Source organism: Pygocentrus nattereri, chromosome 26, assembly GCF_015220715.1.
Source record: "Pygocentrus nattereri isolate fPygNat1 chromosome 26, fPygNat1.pri, whole genome shotgun sequence".
NCBI classification, from domain to species: domain Eukaryota; kingdom Metazoa; phylum Chordata; class Actinopteri; order Characiformes; family Serrasalmidae; genus Pygocentrus; species Pygocentrus nattereri.
The window spans coordinates 19,292,913-19,317,396 of NC_051236.1; the positions used below are offsets into that span (position 1 = coordinate 19,292,913).

At 41.5% G+C, this 24,484-nt stretch overlaps 2 protein-coding genes across 2 annotated transcripts; both read right to left on the reverse strand.

Annotated features, from left to right (window-relative positions):
* Positions 1–1,910: 1,910 nt before the first annotated feature.
* slc48a1b (solute carrier family 48 member 1b) lies at positions 1,911–6,559 on the reverse strand. Its single transcript, XM_017720457.2, has 3 exons — positions 6,121–6,559; positions 5,070–5,237; positions 1,911–3,398 (listed from the first exon to the last, which is right to left on the reverse strand). Exons 1-3 carry the CDS (start codon positions 6,248–6,250, stop codon positions 3,262–3,264), a joined length of 435 nt encoding a protein of 144 aa, XP_017575946.1. The 5' UTR covers positions 6,251–6,559; the 3' UTR covers positions 1,911–3,261.
* Positions 6,560–7,590: 1,031 nt separating this feature from the next.
* Positions 7,591–23,119, reverse strand: bin2b (bridging integrator 2b). Its single transcript, XM_017720467.2, has 12 exons — positions 22,750–23,119; positions 21,709–21,789; positions 19,624–19,678; positions 16,553–16,647; positions 16,376–16,471; positions 12,941–13,048; positions 12,732–12,817; positions 12,132–12,207; positions 11,004–11,086; positions 9,772–10,438; positions 9,584–9,679; positions 7,591–8,297 (listed from the first exon to the last, which is right to left on the reverse strand). The coding sequence occupies exons 1-12, from the start codon at positions 22,852–22,854 to the stop codon at positions 8,184–8,186; spliced, it is 1,662 nt and encodes a 553-aa protein (XP_017575956.1). The 5' UTR covers positions 22,855–23,119; the 3' UTR covers positions 7,591–8,183.
* Positions 23,120–24,484: the final 1,365 nt, after the last annotated feature.

Genomic DNA, 24,484 nt, shown 5'->3' on the forward strand with positions numbered 1-24,484 from the left:
GCCCTCCTTGCTGTGAGGCAACAGCGCTACCCACCGCACCACCATATATATGATGATATATGAATATAATGATTTGCAAATCCTTTTCAACCTATATTCAATTGAATACACTACAAAGACAAGATATTTAATGTTCAAACGGATAAACGTTTTTGTTTTTTGCAAATATTCACTCATTTTGAATTTGATGCCTGCAACACGTTCCAAAGAAGTTGGGACAGGGGCAACAAAAGACTGGGAAAGTTGAGGAATGCTCAAAAAACATCTGTTTGGAACATTCAACAGGTGAAGAGGTTAATTGGAAACAGGTGTCATGATTGGGTATAAAGGGAGCATCCCTGAAAGGCTCAGTCGTTCACAAGCAAGGATGGGGCGAGATTCACCACTTAGTGAACAACTGCGTGAGCAAATAGTCCAACAGTTTAAGAACAACGTTTCTCAACGTGCAGTTGCAAGGATTTTAGGGATTTCATCATCTACAGTCCATAATATCATCAAAAGATTCAGAGAATCTGGAGAAATTTCTGCAAGTAAGCGGCAAGGCAGAAAACCAACACTGAATACCCGTGACCGTCAATCCCTCAGGCGGCACTACATTAATAACTGACATCATCCTGTAACGGATATTACCACATGGGCTCAGGAACACTTCAGAAAACCATCGTCAGTGAACGCAGTTCGTCGCCCCATCTACAAGAGCAAGTTAAAACTCTGCCATGCAAAGCAAAAGCCATATATCCACAACACCCAGAAACACTGCCGGCTTCTCTGGGCCCGAGCTCATCTGAGATGGACTGACGCAAAGTAGAAAGTGGTCAAAGAGGAAAAGGACTGTCTGGATTGTAATCACAAAGTTCAAAAGCCAGCATCTCTGTATGGGGGTGTGTTAGTACCCATGGCCTGGGCAACTTGCACATCTGTGAAGGCACCATTAATGCTGAAAAGTACATACAGGTTTTGGAGAAACATATGCTGCCATCCAAGCAACGTCTTTTTCAGGGACGTCCTGCTTATTTCAGCAAGACAATGCCAAGCCACATTCTGCACGTGTTGTGGCTTCACAGTAAAAGAGTACGGATACTAGACTGGCCTGCCTGCAGTCCAGACCTGTCTCCCATTGAAAATGTGTGTCGCATTATTAAGCGTTAAATACCACAACGGAGACCCCGGACTGTTGAGCAACTGAAGTTGTACATCAAGCAAGAATGGGAAAGAATTCCACCTACAAAGGTTCAACAATTAGTGTCCTCAGTTCTCAAATGCTTATTGAGTGTTGTTTAAAGGAAAGGTGATGTAACACAGTGGTAAACACACCCCTGTCCCAACTTCTTTGGAACGTGTTGCAGGCATCAAATTCAAAATGAGTGAATATTTGCAAAAAACAATAAAGTTTATCCGTTTGAACATTAAATATCTTGTCTTTGTAGTGTATTCAATTGAATATAGGTTGAAAAGGATTTGCAAATCATCATATTCTGTTTTTATTTATTTTTTACACAACGTCCTAACTTCATTGGAATTGGAGTTTTATATCTCTGTTGTCTGATGAAAACCTCATATCTCCAAAATGGTAACTTTACAGAAGGAAAAAACATACTTTACTTTTAATGTAAGTCAATGGAACCAGAATTTTTTTCTAAGTAATTTTGGGCCATTTCTTTTGGTCCATTCCATTTACATAATGTAAATGACAAGACTTTTTCTTATGACAAACTAAAAACAACAAAAATGGAGATACAAGGTTTTCTTCCAACAGCAGCGATATATTACACACACACACTAATTAATATATATATATATATATATATATATATATATATATATATATATATATATATATATATATATATATATATATATATATATATATATATAAAATCTTGGGTATAAGAGAAAATATTTCACTCACATAAAAGTTATTTGATTTTATTAACATGGTGTACAGACATACATACATTCTTAAACTTTTTTTGTCCTTATACAGTTTTATGGATACATTTGTAAACTGCCTTGAAAGACAAAACAGCATTAAAACAACACATTTGCTTCTTTGTGAATAAAATAATAAAGATGGCTATAATAACCCCACCCCCCCAAAAAAGGCAAGTACATTTAGTGAGCAGTTGCTAAAACCTGATCAGCCCAGCTATGCCCATCATTTGGTGACATTCAACCCACTGAGCAAAAAAGGCTATACCAAAAAAGGCTATAAAACACCTACACTTCTGTTTCTCACGTCAACATTCACAAGAAAGATGAAATGGCTCCATTTACTGAAAATATATTAAAATCATGAGAACATTTTTAAAAAGCCTTTACCAAAGCTCAACAATCTGATCAACAGAAAACCACCAGCTTCAGTCGAGACGCTCTCAACTGGACAGAACGTCTATGATTAGTTGCACATCTCCACCAGTCACTGATCCTCATCTATCACAGGTCATAAAGTGCTCATTCAATGGTCATCAAACTACATACATTCCTGCATTGCTGGTCCTAAAAAGGCCTTTTCAACAAAATGGGTTAAGCCACACACATTGTCTGCAGAACAAGACAGGGACAAACACACATATAGACGATATAAAAGAGAATTTTTAAGGTAGTTATGACGGGATAGACAGTGAGCACCATTAAAACATTTAAAACAAATAATAGTGCTTCCTTTTGTCCCTTATAAGGAGAAATAGAGGAAAAAAATCCTAAATATCTCAAGAGGGAGAGGAGGACACATCTGCTAGTCTTTCATCATCATCATCATCATCATCATCATCATCATCGTCGTTGCCCGCTAGTCCAAACAGGGTCGCGGTCTAGTCTTTCATAAAAGATAAAAATATTTAAAACTGCATATTTGACACAAGACAACTGCCCAAAGGCTCATAAATGCCCACGTCGATCATGCACTCATAAAACAATACTTAGGCGCTGCTGGACAAAGTTGATGCAGAAAACAAGGAACTTGTCATATAAGCTAAGAGATCAAAAAAGACTTCCTAACCCTCATCCCTCTGTATTCTGATAGTAAAAAACAATGAAGGGAAAGAGAAAGACAGACATAGAAATACATAATCATTTTCATTGATGTACTTTTGCAGTGTTAACTACACCTCTGACCATCCTTGGTCCACCCATCAAGTCCACCCATTTCCTGCTCATCAAGTGTCCATCTATTAAAAACTGCCCAGCATTTTCTCATCAACTTGTTAGATATGTGTTTTTATCTAGTGTATGAAAGTGTGTCTTTGCGTGGGGGAGTACGTCTCAGAAGTCACTGAGAATGGAGATGTCGGCAAACTCTTTGCGGTATCTGTGAGAATACAGGGCCAGCAGAAATGCCCACTTCAAACTCATGAAGCTCCACACACATGACAGAAACAGGCTGTTAGGGTCCTTCAGGGCTGTAAAAACACACACAAGCACAGTTAAAGTAAAAAAAAAAATCTTATTCAGAGCATTCTCACTGAGCTGAATAACAGAGCATCAGCCTTATTTAGTTTATTATTTAGTATTCATTTCTTTTAAATCCATTGCCAGACTATTTATGGCATGTTTTTGTCCACATTTCCCAAAGTGAAACGTGTCAGCAAAGAACAAGAGAGCTTTCTGTGTGCTAGTGCTTTCTTTCAATATATCTTTCAAAGATATACAAGGCTATGGAAGCCCATTCCTGTCATGGAGAGGAGAAAAACCTGCTGCCGATGTCTGTTTTGGCAGCAGATTATCCAGACCATGTATCTCAAAAACAGTGGCTTATTTTCTCAGAATATTGACTTAGAATCTTTAAATAATCACTTATAATCACCTATGAAGCCTATCCCAGCAGTTATTTCAGAGCAGTAAACACACTGTTTTGTTTAATCAGTGTAATGATAAAACACAAATAATGTGTGGTTTATATGCCTATCCATGTGTTTCCTTTGTTCAAAGAGGAAAGACTCTAGAGGAGGAAACTACACATGTTGTAGATATTCTATATTAGATCTTTATATGTCAGCACTGAGAAATCATGTTATTAATGGACTATGTTAAACTGCCTCTCTTCGCATTGAAAGCATGAAAGTCATCATGTTTATCAATCAATGTTGGCGTTGCCAAGCAGTTCCAGTGTGTTTTTTGGGGAACAAGGCAATGTATCTAGTTAGAGTCAGACACTGCTGACTATTATTGTCTCTCAATGCCCAAGCAGGCTTCACAGTACAATGCATGTTCAGTTGGAAACGTATCACAAACTGTCCCAATATTACAGCTGACCAGCATCAAAATTCAAATACCACAATGCTCTGAGATATTAGCCTAGTATACATGAGACTCAAGAGTCAGTTATCAGTACACAATTCAATTCAAGGGCATTATTTATCCACCGCTACATCTGTTAACACACTTACATGCCTTCTACAGCTGTGCCATAGTAGTCTCTAATGTGAGACTTTATGTTGAAATAATATGAAAAGCCCCGTCTTGGATGTGGGAGGAACTTATGAAAAACTGAAATGGCTTTGGGGTAAATACTTGAGGGCAGGCTGTGTCCCCTTCCCTCGCCACCTGCTTGCTTGCTAATGCAGAATGAAGCCAGGTGCTTAATGTTTCCTCTAAGAAGCTTTATATCACCTCTGTATTCATTAGCCTCTAACTGGCTAGGCTAGCAGTCAGGATTTCTGCTTGGCTGCTTTCTAATAGTTGTATGATGTATCTGTGTAATACATGCTGAGCACTGTAGTGAGAGAACAGTAATGGACAAAAGTGCAAACAGGACACAAAATGCAAAATGCTAAAAGCTAAATTTGAGGCCCTTTAAGTGAAAGCACTGGAATTGTGTCAATTTTTTAAAATTAATTAAAGTATCATGCAAAACACCTGAGCAAAGGTCAGAAAGTATCTATATTTTAATAAATGTTTACAAAAATGTGTTAATTGAAATAATTAAGAATAAACTGTTTTTTTTAAATATGGGCATATGTAGAACATATTTTATGTTGCCTACACTTGCAAGTCTCTTAGGAGATGAATTAGCATAGTTGTGGGCAGTTTCAATTTGCACTGAAATGAATGACATTTTGAGCTCTACTTACACTCTTTGCGAGACACAGCGAGACAGAGGAAAGTGATGAACGCGATGACTGATAGCAGGGAGAAAAAAATGCCCATAAACAAGAAGATCCTCAGCCCCTTCAGCCATGTTCTCCAGTAGTCCTGCAGATACATGATGTGTGTGACTAGAGTCCAAAGTGCCAGAACACCTGCAGTAATGCAGAAACATGGAGACGTTGATCAGAAATGCAAATATGACTCAGCTGATTACATCTCAATTGAAGGTCTACTCCTCATCTGTGTGGAACATTTGGTTCTGCTGTGTCGTCATATCTCTCTCTCTCTCTCTCTCCCTCACACACACACACACTTCCTGTGTGATATTCATGACTGTGCATTTTCCAATAAAGTTAGTTACACTTTGACAATTGCTGAAATGGAAAGCTCATTCAAGATCAAAGTACAAGAGAGTCGAAGCGGACTACCACTGACCCTACTACACAAAACCAAACATGATGAATTGATTGATTTCCTCAAAAAGAGCAGCTAAAGTAAAAAAAAAAAACTAAGTTAAAAAAAACACGCACACAATTCAAAGTTTAATTCTATTCCCCCCAATAATAGGAACAAGTTTTACTACTGACGCAAAAGGTATAGATAACACTCTGTGCAGGTTTGACACTGTTCTGGAGCTGTGGAGGAGGAGAGGCCACTGGGCTGGAGTTACAGGTCTCTGCTACGCTCTAAAAAACCTCTGGCGTTTACAAGAGCATCTTCCTGCTAAAACCGGGATCTCCGGGGACACGAGAAGTCAAACCTCTCCGAAAACATATTTAGCGGTTACTATAGAAACAAGTATAACGTTACCTTTGAAAGGTTTGCGTTCAGTGTTACTCGCCGTAAACACAAGTTAGTAAAGTTACTTCACGGGCGGCTAAATCTCTTAGTGTTATTTACAGAATAAACAGGTGAAGAGGGAGAGGATAGGATGAGAGTAAGAGCGAGTCTGAGATCAGTTGATCATAAAACATAAAAGTTCTCTGAGGTAACTGTTAGTGGGCAGGTTGGACCAGATGGTCCTGGCACCGTTACCTGCTAAGCCCCCCATGGCGGCGGTCCACGGCTGTTTGTAGGCGATGTTCCAGACGAGGAAAGCGGAGAACCCGACCAGCACTCCGACACAGGCGTAGCCGAGGCTAATGTACGTCTTATTGATAGCCATTATGTTGTTGTTGTTTGGGCACTTGTCCTTAAAACCAGTCAAATAGCTAAAATTAACCGGACTTGTCGTGTAAAACGCAGCCGAGTGCTAACCGAACCCGCGGCTAGTTCGTGCCGAGTCCAGACTCCGCGCGCCGGTTCGGCACCGATAAACACCATAAAAGAGCGAGGTCACCGACTCGCTCCTGCGCTGATAGAAAGCGGTTTTCAGGCAGCTCGCCGCTTTGCCTCAGCGGCGCTCTGCATGTCAATTTATAGCTCCAATAACATGGCTTCATTATGCAATTCCCAACCAAGGGGATTTCACACAGCGCTCCGGTTCACCGGATTTAGAGGAAACTGCGACACCTACCGGCTCGGAAGACGCAGTGCAAAGAACACGCCAAGCACTTGGGGAATTCCACCACTTTTCAAATAATGTCTGAATATTTTCTGTCCTTGAGATGTGAACAGAGTCGCTCGGAGTGGTTTGACGTGAAATGGTTCATTGTAGAGAAACTTACAGACTCTTGGTGGTGATAGGAACCAGGAATCTGTAAAACCGCCAGTAACCTACACCCGTGTTCTGTTTTTATATGTAATGCTGATAATGGTAAAAAACAGTTTTCTCTGGGGACTATTTTGCCTTACAACGTCCTGCGTGTACACTTTCACCATGAATGGGTTAAAACAAATGGATTCAATTTTAAGCAAAAACGTTATGACACAAACTATCATAAAACGATGCGTCAGACATGAAGCCTCATATATATCTAATTATTTCATGTGTGTGATGCGCTGCCAGGTGGACGCCTGGTTCCCATCACCACTGTGAGCATTTCTGGCTCGACAGGTTTCTCAGGAACGGAGCATTTCGCACCAAGCCGCTCTGAAAAAGTGGTGGAGTTCCCCTTTAAGTTCAAATTCAGTGATCCAGGACAGGGGTGCCCAAACAATTTTTCTCAAAGGGGTCAAAATGTTATGTTTGCCATTTTTGGCTAAGACCCAAATGAAGCCAGTCAGTAAGTTACAGTGAGTGGCAAGATGTAATTGTAATGGGGCGTCTGAATTATTTTCCTCTCCATCTTTATGCTTGTTTATGCTTGTGACTGTAGATATTTTGTTTATAAGTCAAAAGCCGTGTAAGGTGGAGAAATCCACTGGAAGCATATTAAATGACAAAAGCAAATGCATGAATAAAGTGACATTTTGTCAAAAAGCATAAAGCCAGCATATTGATTTTTGATGACATGTATATGGCACTGTGTGTTCATCCATCTGTAGCAAAAATAAGCCAATCCAGAAGAATAAACCCACATCACAGCTGACAAAATTAGGACTATCAAATCACACAAGACAGGGCAGGTTTCTTTTGATCTTTATTGAACACCAAACAATACCTTTTTTAAAAAACATATATAAAACATATAAAAACCATAGGAGAGTTCACAGTCATCATTCATAATTATCTATAATGGATAAACATTTTCAGCATGTTGATGAGAGCACTGCTTGGCACATTTCAACTGAATGAGGCAAGTAACTGAATACTGTAACTGAAGAGGAAAAACAAGAGAGGGACAAAGATATCTGCAACTGGTTCAGTAAATTATTATTTAATTACTTCAAATATTTCAGAAAGGATGTTATACTTCAAACATAGAAATTGACTTAGAAACATGAATTTAGGGAAAATCAGGATAGCTGTCAGCATCAACTGTTCTCTGCGAATACTGGGAAGACTTTTAAACAGATTAAGTTACTGTTTTAGTGTAAAAAACACAAAGATCCCAGTGACTTAGCAACTCCAGGAAAACCCTGGAGTTAACAAGTAGGTCCACGTAGAATCCCAAAAGGCAGATTCTAGACTACAGCGTTCACTGGTCACAGGGCTGGTACACAGCCCTGCTCTGCTGCCGAATTATGAGCGGAGCCACTAAAAGTTGCAGTCCTTTCTAGTCAGAGTTGATTCTTTGGATCATTGTCTCCATAACGATGCCAGAGAGGAGCGTCAAGTCTTTATACTGGATCCAGTCCTGCTCTCTCACCCCCCACACGCTGCCCTCTGGCTGCAATAAAGAATTCAGACAACATTTGAAGAAATTAACACACTGTTTCCACAAGGTTCACTCAGCACTACCTGAAAAAAATCAGTAGTGAAGAAATTGGTAATCAGGGAGCTGCGTGTTCAACCCCAATGATCTTAAATTGGAGCTGCAGGGCTGCAGTTGCTGAACTGAGCAGTAATGCTAAGCAAGGTGTTTGAGTCCTAGACATGCAAACTCTCTGTATACATTTTTTGTTTTGTTTTAAATAATAAACCCATTTAAAAACAAGAATACATTCAGTGCACTTTCTACAATCAAGGCTCCCAAAGGAAAAGATTACTGTGACCACAGTTAAGAGCTGTTAGGCACACTGCTTTAATAAAACGGCAACAAAACACAATACAATACGTCAATGTTCAATAAGCTATTTAATTTTATTAATGACAGTTCTAATTCTAAAATACTAATAACGCCAAGCAATGTAGCTTATTGACAGGTGGCTATGCTATGGTTGCCTAGCAACACAGCAGATTTTAGATCTGTTTTACAGCAGTAAATACATGCTTCCCCATTCACGTCTTACATCAGGAATACCAGTTTAATCCAGTAGACCTTTCGAACTCTACAGAACCAACTAATCTTTTCCTGTCAATTCATGTTAATCCCAAATTTTTCTTGTTTGTCTGCTTATAATGTTTTTGTATGTTTATAATTCATTCTTACCATTATCCAACTTCTCTTTATTCCTTAGAATTAAATAGACTCTTTTTGCTAATGTGCCTTTGAGACTGATTATCCTCGGTTCTGATCGGCTGTTCTGCTTTGTGCCTCATTCAAAAAAGAAATCCAGGCTGAAACACTTCTTATAATGTCAATGTGAATGGGCAGAGCTATTGGTATTGGCAAATGGGCTCATATAAGTAAATGTGTTGTTTTGCATGTCAATGAATACAACCAGGTTTATCTGTAAATGATCTTAAACAAGTATGTCAATGAGAACACTGCTTGGCACACTGCACTGAATGAGGCATGTACATGAATTGCGTATGTGGACTGTATGGATTGCGAAGTGAATGGTACATTTTGAAGCAATGTTCACAAACTACATCACTGTTCTATTTAAAGCTGGACAACTCTCTGGTGGAAATGTATATATCCTATATTTGTCTAATTATATACATTCTTGTAGCAGCAGAATTGTCTGTATCCAAAAAATTAATGCAATATCTTATCCAATAGTCTAATCTAATGAGAGCACTGACACTGATAATCCTGCTTGATAATCCATCTGAACATTATCCACTCACTTTTTCCTCTTCTTCAACATATATGAGGAGTATATCTCCTTTTGTGAACAACAGAAGAACACCTTCATCTGATTCCTGGGTCTCCAAAGCAATAGCCTGAAGGAAAAAAAAAAAACGAAACGGGTGACATCACTAATAACGTACAGTCTAGACTGTTACAATAGAACAATAGAACAGTTTCCTTGTACCTTGTAGAGGAAGCCAGGAGGGTTTGAGCTGTTGGCTTTTTGGCTTGTTACCGCCTCTTTTTCTCTCTTTAACTCTTTAGTTTGGTCCTCCTCTTTTCCACTTTCTGCTTTCTCGCCATCTGCTGCTTCCTCTACCTTTACTGGGGCGAGTGATCGGGCAGCAGGCACTGGAGCGGCTTTCTCATTCTCATACTGTGAAGGCTCAGGCTCCTCACCTGCACCTTCAGACAGTGTGGCTTCTGGTGCATTTCTATCCTCAGATGTAGGTGCAGATGATAGAGCATCCTCACTTTGTTCTTCTTCATCCTGTTCACTAGCAGCTGAACTTCCTGGCTGCTCTTTATCGAACGATTGTACCAACTGGTCAGCAGCAATTTCAGTTGTGCTCTCATTGGCTGTCCCGGACTTGACCCCCTCCCCCTCTGAGCACACAGACTGCCTGTTGGGTGTATTTGGCACACTATCAACAGAGCTGAAGTCATCAGAGTCTGATGTTTCTGCTGTTGTGGTTGCAGCCTTTACTGGAGTAGAGTTTGAGTCTGTGTCTTTGGCCACAAGTTCGTCAGGCACACTGAGCTTGCTCAGACCCGGATGATCGGCTGGGAAGGCAGTGTTACAGGGGATGGGTGCAGAGATAGTAAGAGATTTCCTCTTCTTTGACTTAGTGCTGATAAAACAAGAAAAAAGAGGCACAAGAATGTCCATAGGGGCTATTTAATCAGATGACATTTGAAAAATATTAGTAGTGTTGGCTATGAAAGCTCTCAAACTTTGAAATAGTAATCTTTTACAGAAGAAAGTAAAAACATTGTTAAATTAAATGTACAGTGGTGTAGGGATAAACAATCATAGCAGAATCAGCAGGTAATTTCTAAATTATATATTCTAAAAATAAAAATAATCAGCATTGGACAGATGTTTAGATTTGACCCATATTTCAAACTGTATTTACTCTACTCAAGAAGAGCAGAACATTTAAGTGACATTGGGCTAAATTTCTCTGCAATGATAATCCATCCAGCTAAAGTTTTGTAGATGTACATCAACTATCTCAATCCCAACATAAAAGAAAGTGTAATTAATATTAAAGTAAATTTGGAACATTTCTATTGGCCCATTCATTATGAAAATATTTGCACAATGCAACAGGCAGCAAAACCAAACATCCAAAAAAAGAATGAGACTGATAACCGACATATCAATATGATCATAATAACACAGACAAATTGTACCTGTTGAGGCCTTTGATGATAAAGGTTTTGGTGGAGTGCTGCGTCTCAAGCTTCTTCATTACATTATAGATGTCATGATTTAACTGGAAAAGACACAGAATCAGAAGCTGCATTCATTTCATCTAATGAAACAGACTAAAATGAAATCTCAAAAACTTACTAAAGTGGTAAAGGGCAAACAAATGTCATTGTGATGTATGATGCAATGGTTCTGACAAAAATGGATGCCCATTTGCATTTTCAGGCAGTATGTAGGTCATATGAGTATGTCAACTATGTTTCTTAGTGCCAAACTGTAAAATGATCATAAAATCATAATCATCAAATACCAGAATCATTCTGAGGGGGCTACAATCTCACTCCATGCACTTGTAATTTCTAGTAAACACCACAGATCACTCTTCATCAGAATGTATACCAAAGTGCAGTACTATGCAACAGACACATAAGTTAGCAGTTAAGTTAACGGTGACCTCTGAGACACTGAAAATGAAACTTGACTCTCTAGAGAAACACTTTGAAAACAGCAGCTCTGTACAGATAACGACAAGGACCTTAGTGCTGATCATGCAGTAAAAACACCGGCTGGTTACTGCAGGTTAATGTAGACATAGATCAAGAAATTAATATGAACCTTAGTCAAATTTCTTCACTTCTTCATTGTCCCTCACGCGTTCCAAAAAATATAAATAAGTAGCCAAGTGCAAACTCAACCAAAGTTGAGCTCACAAGCAACTAAAGTTGGTTTGTTAATACGACTGGTGAACACGGGCACAGGCTGATGAGAAAGCGGCCAAATTCATTTAATGATTCATGCATCTTTACTGCTGTTTAATAAACTAGTGTTCCCTATAAAGCACAGTATTACTGAGGGGAAGAAAGTCATTTGTCATAGCCAATGGCTAAGATTTTTAATTACAGCCAGCATTAAAGAAAAGAATAATAAACGTAAAAACATTTATAGAATTCTCAAATCAAGCAAGCAGTGAAAAGAGTAAAAGGAAAAAACGTATGACAGGCAACATTTTGAGAGGGTGTTCTAAACCTACTGGTTTGAAATTAATGGATGCTTCTTGGTGGCTCACGCCAACACACATATGCACAGACAGAAAGAAGATGCACACCTACCACACTCATTTCCTTGTAAAAGACATCCCTTAGGTTGGAGATGTTCTGAAACATTGTCACATAGCAGCCAATGCGACTGAGAGCAGACCAGACAGAAAACCGATTAATTTACATTTCACATTCAAACATTAAAGCCAATAAGTAAACAAGAAGCAGCAGACAACTTGGCCATGTGGTCATGTCAACCACTGAAGTATGCAGAAATTTTGAAAAATTGGTAGAACTTCCCTAACGACATGTAGCAAATCATATGTGGGTGACAGTGTCTTGATACAGGGAACTACATCAGTGGCTCTATATGCAAGGCCATGTCTGAAGCATTTGTTACAATATAAAATGAATATGGCAACATTCACTTTATTACATTTGGACTGAATGTTCTAGATTAGAGATTGTGCAAGGCTGACTGATTAGAATGTATTCTAAAATGGCTCCATTATTAAGGAATAAGTTACAGGGAGCAGTTTCTCATCAATAGCCATCAACCAGGCTCTTAAAAACAATCCTAATCAAAAAAAGATATTGCCGTCACTGTGTGATCCAGGAGGTTCTGCCTTGTCTTGTTTTTTTCCCCATTTTGAAACCTAGTGCAACACTGACCTTTGATAAAGGACAGGCAGTTCCTCTCGCAGTTCTTTGTTGATATCCTCAAACACACTCTGCGCTTTGTTAAACTCCTCCTCTGCCTGAGGAATGCCAGGAACCATCTCAGCCAAATAATAACATCACCGTACATAATGCCGAAGCCAAGTAAAGGCTGTTTATCCATGTAGCAGTTTTACAGGAAAATGAATGAAATGATTACTCACTTTGGCTATTTTGGCTTCGTCTTTCTTTTTGGCATTCTGCAGTGCCTCCAGATGGTGGCGAGCAGAATCGTAATCCACCAGCTTGCGTCCACGCTTAGATACACGTTCCTAAAAGCAAAATGACACTCTTAACAGTCTCTGGAGAGGGCTACATTAAGCTCTTCAGAATTCACAACAATTTCAGAGCTAAAAACAGTCTCTCAAATTAAGCTGTTCATACTCCATCCATCCATCCATCCATCCATTATCTTCCGCTTGTCCGGGGTTCGGGTCGCGGGGGCAGCATCCTAAGCAATGAAGCCCAGACCTCCCTTTCCACAGCCACTTCCACCAGCTCTCCAAGGGGGATTCCGAGGCGCTCCCAGGCCAGCTGGGCGATATAGTCGCGCCAGCGTGTCCTGGGTCTTCCCCGGGGTCTCCTCCCAGGTGGACTCGCCTGTGACACCTCCCGAGGGAGGCGTCCAGGAGGCATCCTAACCAGATGCCCGAACCACCTCAGCTGGCTCCTCTCGACGGGAAGAAGCAGCGGCTCTACTCCGAGTCCCTCCCGGATGACTGAACTTCTCACCCTATCTCTAAGGGAGAGTCCAGACACCCTGCGGAGGAAACTCATTTCGGCCGCTTGTATTCGCGATCTTATTCTTTCGGTCATTACCCAAAGCTCATGACCATAGGTGAGGGTGGGAACGTAGATCGACCGGTAAATCGAGAGCCTTGCCTTATGGCTCAGCTCTTTCTTTACCACAACAGACCGGTAAAGAGCCCGCATCACTGCTGACCCAGCACCAATCCGCCTGTCAATCTCCTGCTCCCTTGTACCATCACTCGTGAACAAGACCCCGAGATACTTGAACTCCTCCACTTGAGGCAAGAGCCTATCCCCGACCCAGAGAGGGCTCTCCACCCTTTTCCGCCTGAGAACCATGGTCTCGGATTTAGAGGTACTGATTCTCATCCCAGCCGCTTCACACTCGGCTGCAAACCGATCCAGCGAAAGCTGAAGTTCGCGGCCTGATGTCCCCAATAGGACCACATCATCTGCAAACAGCAGTGATGTGACCCTGAGGTCACCAAACCGGACACCCTCCATCCCTTGACTGCGCCTAGAAATTCTATCCATAAAAATTATGAATAGAATCGGTGACAAAGGGCAGCCCTGACGGAGTCCAACTCTCACTGGGAACGAGTCTGACTTACTGCCGGCTATGCGAACCAAACTCCAGCTTTGTTTGTACAGGGCCTGAATGGCTCGTAGCAAAGAGCCATGTACCCCATACTCCCGAAGCACCTCCCACAGAATACCCTGGGGAACACAGTCGAATGCCTTCTCCAGATCCACAAAGCACATGTGGACTGGTTGGGCAAACTCCCATGAACCCTCCAGAATCCTGGAGAGGGTGAAGAGTTGGTCTAGTGTTCCACGACCAGGCCGGAACCCGCACTGTTCCTCCTGGATCCGAGGTTCGACTATAAGCCGGACTCTCTTCTCCAGTACCCCTGCATAGACCTTGCCAGGGAGGCTGAGGAGTGTGATCCCCCTGTAGTTGGAACACACCCTCCGGTCCCCTTTTTTAAAAAGAGGCACCACCACCCCAGTCTGCCAATCCAGTGGCACCGCCCCCGATGTCCACGCAATGTTGAAAAGGCGTGTCAGCCAAGACAGCCCCACAACATCCAGAGCCTTGAGGAACTCAGGGCGGATCTCATCCACCCCTGGAGCCTTGCCACCAAGGAGCTTCTTAACTACCTTAGCGACTTCGGCCTCAGTAATGGACAAGCCTATTCCCATGTCCCCAGACTCAGCCTCCTCACTGGAGAACATGTCGGTGGGATTGAGAAGGTCCTCAAAGTATTCCTTCCACCGCCCAATTACGTCTTCAGTCGAAGTCAGCAGCACACCATCTCCACTATACACACTGCTTTCCCCTTCTGAGTCGCCTGACGGTTTGCCAGAATCTTTTCGGAGCCGACTTAAAGTCAGTTTCCAAGGCCTCACCAAACTCCTCCCATACACGGGTTTTTGCCTTGGCAACAACTGAAGCCGCAGATCGCTTGGCCTGTCGATACCTGCCAGCTGCCTCTGGTGTCCCACAGGCCAACCATGCCCGGTAGGACTCCTTCTTCAGCTTGACGGCATCTCTCACCTGGGGTGTCCACCACCGGGTTCGAGGATTACCGCCCCGACGGGGAACCAACTACCTTACGGCCACAGCTACAGTCAGCCGCTTCAGCAATGGAGGAACGGAACATGGCCCATTCTGAGTCAATGTCCCCCACCTCCCCCGATATCTGGTCAAAGTTCTGACGGAGGTGTGAGTTGAAGATCAATCTGACAGGTTCTTCTGCTAGACGTTCCCAGCAAACCCTCACTATGCGTTTGGGCTTGCCTGGTCTGACCGGCATCTTCCCCCACCACCTGATCCAACTCACCACCAGGTGGTGATCAGTTGACAGCTCAGCTCCTCTCTTTACCCGAGTGTCCAAAACACATGGCCGCAATTCCGATGACACGACTACAAAGTCAATCATTGAACTGTGGCCTAGGGTGTCCTGGTGCCATGTGCACTTATGGACATCCTTGTGTTCAAACATGGTGTTCGTGATGGACAAACTGTGGTTTGCGCAGAAGTCCAAAAACTGAACACCACTCGGGTTCAGATCAGAGAGGCCATTCCTCCCAATCACACCCCTCCAGGTCTCACTGTCATTGCCCACGTGAGCGTTGAAGTCCCCCAGTAGGACAATAGAGTCTCCAGGAGGAGCACTTTCAAGCACCCTTCCCAAGGACTCTAAGAAGGCTGGGTACTCTGAACTGCTGTTCGGTGCATAAGCACAGACAACAGTCAGGACCCGTTCCCCAACCCGAAGGCGTAGGGAAGCTACCCTCTCGTCCACCGGAGAAAACCCCAACATACAGGCACCGAGTCGAGGGGCTATGAGAAAGCCCACACCTGCCCGCCGCCTCTCACCATGGGCAACTCCAGAAAAGAATAAAGTCCAGCCCCTCTCAAGGAGATTGGACCCAGAGCCCAAGCTGTGTGTTGAGGTGAGCCCGACTATATCTAGCCGGTATCTCTCAACCTCGCGCACCAACTCAGGCTCCTTCCCCGCCAGTGAGGTAACGTTCCAAGTTCCAAAAGCCAGTTTCAGCAACCGAGGATCAGAACGCCAAGGCCCACGCCTTCGGACACTGCCCGATCCACAACACACCGAACCCCTACTACTGCCCCTCCCATTGGTGGTGGGTCGATGGGAGGTGTTCATACTCTGATTATGTATTTATGACTTCGTTATAAATAAATGTTAAATGTAATTAGCTGCACAAATTGTTTTTGTTATTAATTTGACCATTTTCATTAATGTGTAAGCATGATCATAAAATATCTTGATATGTAGAAATGATTCTTGGTTTATAAGTGAAACTGAAATTCTCACTTTGACATCTGGGAACTGGCTAGTGTAGTTCTCCATTGTGCGAATAACCTGATCACTCAACTTCTCCTCATAATCATTCCAGAGCAGGTCCTCACTCTGAGAAGCAGAGGGAGGAAACAGTTTAGCTTCAGGTTTGAATGAAATATACAGTGATGGGTTTAAGGAAGACTGACTCACCTCCATAATGACAGACAGGTCCTCTAAACCCTGCCAGTCTGACTCATAGATTTCTTTCAGAGTCTGAGACAGACGTTTGGACGTCTCATGCATCACTAGACAGCAGAAAGAGCAAAAGCACACGCCATCAGGAAGGCCATAAAGAACATATGTCAGTACTCTGAGAGTTGAGTCTGGGAGCCACACTTTCTACCAAATCAGAACACAAAGGTCAGGCTAAGGCTGAAGTAACACCTTTGACATCACTTGAAAACACCAGTTGCTCTTTACATTGGGTAAAACTGTTAGACATCCATTAAAAGTTGACAAATGTTCCTTCTCGTGACGATGTGAGGTTTTGTTACAACAGCAATGACACATTTACATAAAATCTTCACAAACTGGTATTTTTCTGTGTATTTTATACATATGAGTAGACGGGCTGAAAGACAAGTATACTTATGAAGAACTTAGTTTTATCAGCTTCACTTGTATAGGTGCACTTTGTAGTTCTACAATTACAGACTCTAGTCCATCTGTTTCTCTGCATAGTTTGTTAGCCCCCTTTTACCCTCTTATTCAGTGGTCAGGACCTCCATGGACCTTCACAAAGCAGGTACAATTTGGGTGGTGGATCATTCTCAGCTCTGCAATAACACTGATGAGGTGGTGGTGTGTTAATGTGTGTTGTGCTGGTACGAGTGGATCAGACACAGCAGTGCTTCTGGAGTTTTTAAACATCTCAGTGTCACTGCTGGACTGAGAACAGTCCACCAACCAGAAATATCCAGCCAACAGCATCCTGTTGAAAGTGTCCTATGACCACTGATGAAGGACTAGAGGATGACCAACACAAACTCTGCAGCAGATGAGCTATCGTCTACAAGGTGGACTGACAAGGTAGGAGTGTCTAATAGAGTGGGCAGTGAGTGGACATAGTGTTTAAAAACTCCAGCAGCACTGCTGTGTCTGATCCACTTGTACCTGCACAACACACACCATGTCAGTGTTACTGCAGTACTGAGAATGATCCACCCCCCAAACAGTACCTGCTGTGTGAGGGTCCATGAAGGTCCTGACCACTGGGACAGAACAGGGTAAAAGGGGGCTAACAAAGTATGCAGAGAAATAGATGGACTACAGTGTGTAATTGTAGAACTACAAAGTTCACCTGTATAGTATGTGGAGCTGATAAAATGGACAGTGAGTGCAGAAACAAGGAGGTAGTCATACATGTTATGCCAGATCAGTGTATGTTTAATTGCTAATTATTTTTAATATCTTAAAAGCTAGCCCTAATTCTAATATTATGATGTTTGGACAGCTTTGTCATTCTACATTAAAAATCTCACAAGAAGAGGAAAATAGCACATAACTTTATCTCATCTGTCCATTTACAACATAAGGGCTAGAAATTTGTACTGTTCATCTGTAACACTTTATTTATACTCGTACTTTTAATATGAAAATAAATTTGAACTACACTTTGTACTGTCTCAGTATTTTGTAGCTTACTGTGTGTGTTAATCTACAAAATTATACATTTATTTATTATTTATTTCACTACTTATGTAAACTCACTCCTTTATTACGCATAAACACTTAAAACTACTCTGCACAATTCAGAGCTATGAAAATTACCATATGGTAGCCATCAAACCTGTGACTTAGGATTATAATCACTTCGGCCATCTAGTCATTTGGAGTCTTAACAGCCATAACATCTTTCCTGCATGAAGACTACACCCCTACACCTACACATAAAAGAAACCACACGGCAAGTATAAAAACAAACAGTGGTTTCCTGTCAAATCAGAAGAGAACACTCAAAAACATACCAACATGTCTAATCCCTCTTCTCTTCTTTTCTTTTTCAAATAAGCTGCTGTATTTGACAGTATGACACTGTGGTAATTACTCCTACAAGGCAAAGCCTGGCCAATGCAGTTATAGACAGCATTTCACAACAAGCATTTTGAGCACACTATTAAAAGCTCACATTCACTTCCACATTATCTCTCAGCCTATGCAGGAAAAGAGAAACACAACTAGGGTATTCTCTGCCACTCCCCTTTCCTTACAGGCACATATATTTTCAATTTCTCTTCTCCAGTTAAAGACCCAACACTAAACATTCTGCAGTGACTCTATAGAGAAAGGAACAGCACATACATACAGCTAAGTGTAAGACATCATAAAGGGTCACTGTGTTAAGAAAACTCTGTGTTAAGTCCATATTCCTAATAAATTCACTCAGAGTACTCTAGACACTCGGAAATTTGGCGAAAATATAGCTAAAAAAGACATTCAAGGCTTTTAACTACCAAGGCTTTAAACCATGAAACAAAGTGTTCTATATAAAAAGGAAGAAATAACAGCTAGCTGATAAATGATAAGTGAACTACCCTACATATCTGTTAATGTATTTGCAGTGTAAACATTTGTCCTCTTTACTGGTTTCCTGGCCTAGCTCTGGGTTACACTGCATTCCGAACAGTGATTCTACACTAGAAGGAACATAGAGCTGGTTTCCTAATCCTAGACTACATGGCCAAAAGTATCCAGACACACCCTCTAATAAGTGATTTCAGCTACTTAAAGGAACACCTATTAAGGACACAGGTGTTAAATTGCAGACTATATAACTGGGTTAAACTGCACTTGTATAATCCATCATAACTCATCATAACTTCCATTTAAAAAAGCATCGTCAACAGGTCTCTCTGGTCTCTTTGGAGCAGTCAATATGAGTCTAAGGTCCCCATGCTCAATGTCAAGTGTCAGCTATATATGTCAGCTATAGGGTATAAAGCCCACCAGCACTGGGCTGTGTAATCAGTGGATCTGTGTTCTTTAGAGTGCCACAGTGCAATTGATGCAACCGAGTTGAGTTGGAGTGGCATTTTTTTATCCAAAACCAATCATCTAGCATATCTGACCTCACTAATTCCCTTGTGCCTGAGTGCAATCAAATTCTCATAACAATGTTCCAACATCTAGGTGTAAACCCTTCACAGAAGAGGATATTACTACAGCAAATTGGGGGGTATCAACAGCTGTGCATGTAAGTTGTTTATCAAAGTTGACTGTACCTTTGACTGCATTGTAGTAGGACTTCACATCCTTGAACAACCTGGTACCATCCATCTGGTAGAAAGCAAAAGCAATTTTGACTTTAAATGCATTTCATTCAAAAGCAATTGCAATTAAACATTTTCTGTTTTGCAGCCACTGTATGAACTGAGGAGTGAATGGTACTTTTTAAATAGTGCTTGCATACCACATCAGACTATTTAATTTCCAAAAAAGTGAAGAAGTCAGCCATCTATGATATGGGCCTTTTAATACTACATACATGGCTTGTATTGTACATTTCACTTTGTCTTCTTTATTTGCTATAAATCCTTGCTCTGCATTAATCAAGAGCACAACAGTACCATTTGAAGTGTTTAGTACCCTACCAAAAGTATTGGGACATCTTGGCTGTGGGTTAAACAAATTGTCCAGAAAACGTGTAAATGAGAAGTACTGAGAAGTACTCAATATTACAGCAGGAAGAGCAAAAGCACAGACAGATGTCAGTACAAGACACATTGCAACACATGTGGAAATTACTATAGCTTGAAGAAATGGAAATCTTCAAGCTATAGTAATTTGGGGCAGTCGTGGGCTGGAGGTTAGGGAACTGGCCCTGTGACCAGAAGGTTGCCGATTTGATCCCCAGCACCGACAGTCCTGACTGAGGTGTCCTTGAGCAAGACACTTAACCCACAATTGCTCCTCCGGCACCGTGGATAGGGCTGCCAACCGCTCCAGGCAAGTGTGTTCACTGCCCCAGAGTGTGTGTGTATTCACTAGTGTGTATGTGGTGTTTCACTTCATGGATGGGTGGTGGTGGAATTTCCCCGGTTGTGTGATTAAAAAAGTATCACTTAACTTAAATCTGAAAGTGTTCATAGTGCTACAATTCTGAATGAAAGAAGATACCACAAGATGTTCACGACCGCATAAGTGAGACAGATAGCTACCCAACCTTAATATTATTAAGGAACTGAAGGAGATTCAATGATGCCTTGACAGGGACATAATGCTATCTTGAATTCAATCAATTATTTTAAAAAGACTTGCCCATTAAACAAACTATGACACACTCTCACATACACTGAGCGAGTCGGTGAGAGCATTCAGATTGCACACTATGGGTGGAGGTGTTTCCTGTGATACATTTGCTACTGTTGATGCGAAAAAAGTGACATTTACTAACAGTCATAACTGCTGTAGACTTTGCAGGACTCTAAACAATTTAGACTTTGGAAGCAAAGGATAACCTAATAAAGCTCTAGTCATTTGACAGAAGCAGATTTCACTCAGAGGCCTGAGACTTCAGTGAGGTCAACAGCAGCTGCATTAGTTGTTATATTTCATGGAGCATATATATTACACTAAGGAAAGACACATGAAAAATATATCAACAGCTTAAAGAGGAATTCTACCAATTTTGAAAACATTTCTGCATAATGGTGTAATGGAGAAGATGTAAAACATTTTATTCAGAGTGGTTTGATGTGAAATGCTTTGTTCTTGAGAAACTAACCAAGCAAGAATTGTTCACAATGGTGGTCACAGGAACCAGACATCTGAATAGTTTAATGCCTCTAAAAGCTCCATCACAGAAATCTATTACATGACATGGTCACAAATACGCTGTTGCTTGACTGAGATATTGTTTTGTTTTGAGATACGAGTTTGGCCTAAAGCAGATTTGTTAAAAAGAGATATATGCAAGGCTCTGTAAAGGCTTTTTCCCCCCAGATTTAGCATCTTGCCATTATCAACATTACAGATAAGAACTCAGAAGGCGTATGTAGATTTGCTGTTGGTTTTGGAAAGCAAACAAAATGGTTTTATTTGCATTGTGGACATCACAACTCTTGGTTGCTGTCACTACCTCTGTACAGAAGTCAGTAGGTTTCTCTATAATTAACTTTTTCACATCCGACCACTATGAATTACTTTGTTTACATGTCAACCACTGAATTATGCAGAAATTAAAGATTTTTTAAAAATGTGAAAATAATGGTATTAAATGCATGCCATATTTGAGGACATGAGCCATGTTAGTCTTTGACTCTCCTGAATGTAAACACCCTTCTTCAGGATCCGTATGCACAGGTTACCTGTTGTTTGTTTAGATTGGCCGAGCACTGCTCAAACTGCTCATCTCTCGTCTCCATGGTTTTTCCAAGTTTCTGCAGGACCTGCATAAAAAAAGTATAAAGCACTTCAAACATGGAGATGACATCTAGATAGAAAGAGCAAATGGAAACACGTGCTCTGAGACTAAAGCTGAACCTGCTGATCTCTTCTGCTCTTCTAGTGTTGGGAAATGTTTCTGAGTAAATAATTCAAACAGCTCATTGCAGGACAGGAAGACATTTAAGCGCTTCCAGCGAAGACGGTACCAGTCCTCAACAGCCCGAGATGTGGAGACTCCAAATGTTCTTAAACCGACTCATCAAGTGCTCTGCACATCGCCAGTGTTGGAACAAAACCTTGTACCTCCATTTTTAGCCTTCTCATTTTTGTTTTTACATCATTTGAAACTGAAAGCTGCCATTTAGACTGTATCAAAACTCCACCAGGAATGGACCATGGATAGGCCCAAAATAACTAACTTCCACTGTAAGAACACTGTTTGACTCTCCTGTAGAGGTCCTTTTTTGAGATCTGAGGTTCTGTTCCAACCACAGTGATATACTCTACCCTGAACCTTGTTTTTTATACAGCCATTAATCAAGCTGGAGTGGTGGCTGGTACAGGCTGACACATTACAATACATACTGAACAGTATACTAAACATCTTTATATTGATTCTTATTATAACCATCAGCATCTTTCCAACTTGTGTTTTTTCAGTATAAACAATAAATAAGGCTGCCATGCCAACAAAACAAGCACGAGAGAGATAGAGATAAAAGGAGGGAGAGAGAGAGGAAGTCAGTGAGGGCAGGAAGCAGCACTTTTTTTCTGTTTAACCCAACTACAACAGCTTCCACACAAATGAGCACACAAACCACTCAGGACAGCTAATATAGTCTTGCCTTTCTATCTTCGGGCCTAGAACGGTTCATAGGAGCAGCTACCGCAGAGACAAACACAGAGCACAAGCAGACACACATCATATGTGAGCTGTTCTGATTTCTAACTCCACCACGTACCTTTTCTTGAGCTCTGTTCATGGATTTCTGAAAGCGTTTAGCCAGGATGCCGGCTCCAGCGCCTATGTTGCCCCCAATGTTGCCACTATGTTTACTCTCAGCCATCTTTACGTGTTGCTGTCTGTCAGCACTCAGACACACTTTCTCTCCGAGTGCCTCTTTGCTTCCTTTTTATGTGGTGGCTCTTGTGACTTCCTTCAATGTTAGCATGGGCGGAGTGAGGAGGAGAGAGAGGGGTGTTAAAAACACATTAGTCAGTCACAAACCGGAGGATTTTAAGGTTGCGACACAGCGCCCACAGCTCAGCAAGCGCAGCATGCAGCTATCCTTCAGCATGCTCGAGCTTGTCTGCTAAACTGCACCGCTGACTCTGTTAAGCTGGAAATGACGAGCGAGGAAACGTTAAAGATTCACACAAAAGTAGCCCAGCTGCTGGAGGCGGCGTCCAGCCCAGCGGGGTTAGCGGCTCATTCTCTCAGTGGATGTGTTGAGCTAACGATGTGTGAAGTAAATGAGAAATCGACCGATGTTTTAAGACTTTGGATAATATATTCGATTTACACGTTATTATTATTATTATTATTATTATTACTACAAACATACAAGGCACATTGCAAACAGGGCACTAGCGGGGGAAGTATAGCTTAATGAGGGTCTTCATCAATCAACACAAATTGGTCTATAGTCTTTGGGCTTTCTTGTTTTTTCATACTTAGTCAGAGGCTCATTTAACAAATGAAGATCCGTCTTGCATGTATTTAGTTTAGAAATCACTTGACTTCGCTGACATCTAAAGTATTTGCATAACACATTCAAAATGTTTCACATGTCACTCTTCCAGGAACAGGCCAACCTCCACAGACGTTTCATAGTGGACGCATCGCAATGTTTTTACACCTGATCCAGTTTCGAAAGGGTGTCCAGAGTTTGTACCTTTTCCCACTGACAGAATGTTCCACAGTTTCAGTCGTTCACAGTGCTGGTGATAGGAAGCAGACATTGGAAGTGTTTAACGGCTCTATAATCTACCCCACAGAAAACTATTGCATAAAATGTTTATAAATACATTGCCTGGCGGCTGAGATATTGTTTTATGATAGCTTTGCAATAAGGCCTATAGAGGAGAACTACGTGCAAGGTGTTCAAAGAAAAACAGTATTTTTTAGTTTTCTTTTTTCCATATTTGCCACTATTTTACCACTATCAATATTACATATATGACGTATAAGAGGTTCACTTGCTGTTCTGGATAGTAAATAAAGTGACTGTAATTGATTTGTTGATATTGTGGCTTTCTGCTCTCTGGTTCCTATCACCAAGTGTCTCCACAATGAGCTATTAGACATCAAATCACTGTGAATGACTTTGGTTACTTTGGTTGCTGGAATTATCCTTTAAGTTAAGTGGAAGAAATAGCTAACTAGCTTAATAGACCTGGTTTATTCATTCACCTTCTAATTCGCTTATCCTCCTGGGTCGCACTGGAGCCTATCCCAGCGGTCATTGGGCAGAAGACAGGAAACACCCTGGACAGATCACCAGGCAATTTAGTATCTCCAGTTCACCTGACTGCATGTCGTTGCATTGTCATCCTGGATGCCCAGCCAGGCAATGAACCCAGGCTACCTGCTGCACCACCACGCCAACCCTGGATATTCAGTTATAGTGATCAAAGTGAATCTATGTCAGTTTGCGATTGCCACTGACAGACATGTGGGATTAAGATTAGTAGGCC

Excerpts from the sequence above, each read along its gene's own strand:
- bin2b (XM_017720467.2), bottom strand. The coding sequence starts at position 22,854 with ATGGCTGAGAGTAAACATAGTGGCAACATTGGGGGCAACATAGGCGCT. Across the intron at positions 12,208-12,731 it reads CTGCCTGTCCTTTATCAAAG|TCGCATTGGCTGCTATGTGA; the intron begins GTCAGTGTTGCA and ends GTCTGCTCTCAG. Across the intron at positions 8,298-9,583 it reads ATGTTGAAGAAGAGGAAAAA|CCAGAGGGCAGCGTGTGGGG; the intron begins GTGAGTGGATAA and ends TCTTTATTGCAG.
- slc48a1b (XM_017720457.2), bottom strand. The coding sequence starts at position 6,250 with ATGGCTATCAATAAGACGTACATTAGCCTCGGCTACGCCTGTGTCGGA. Across the intron at positions 5,238-6,120 it reads CGCCATGGGGGGCTTAGCAG|GTGTTCTGGCACTTTGGACT; the intron begins GTAACGGTGCCA and ends GCATTACTGCAG. Across the intron at positions 3,399-5,069 it reads CGCTGTGTCTCGCAAAGAGT|CCCTGAAGGACCCTAACAGC; the intron begins GTAAGTAGAGCT and ends GTGTTTTTACAG.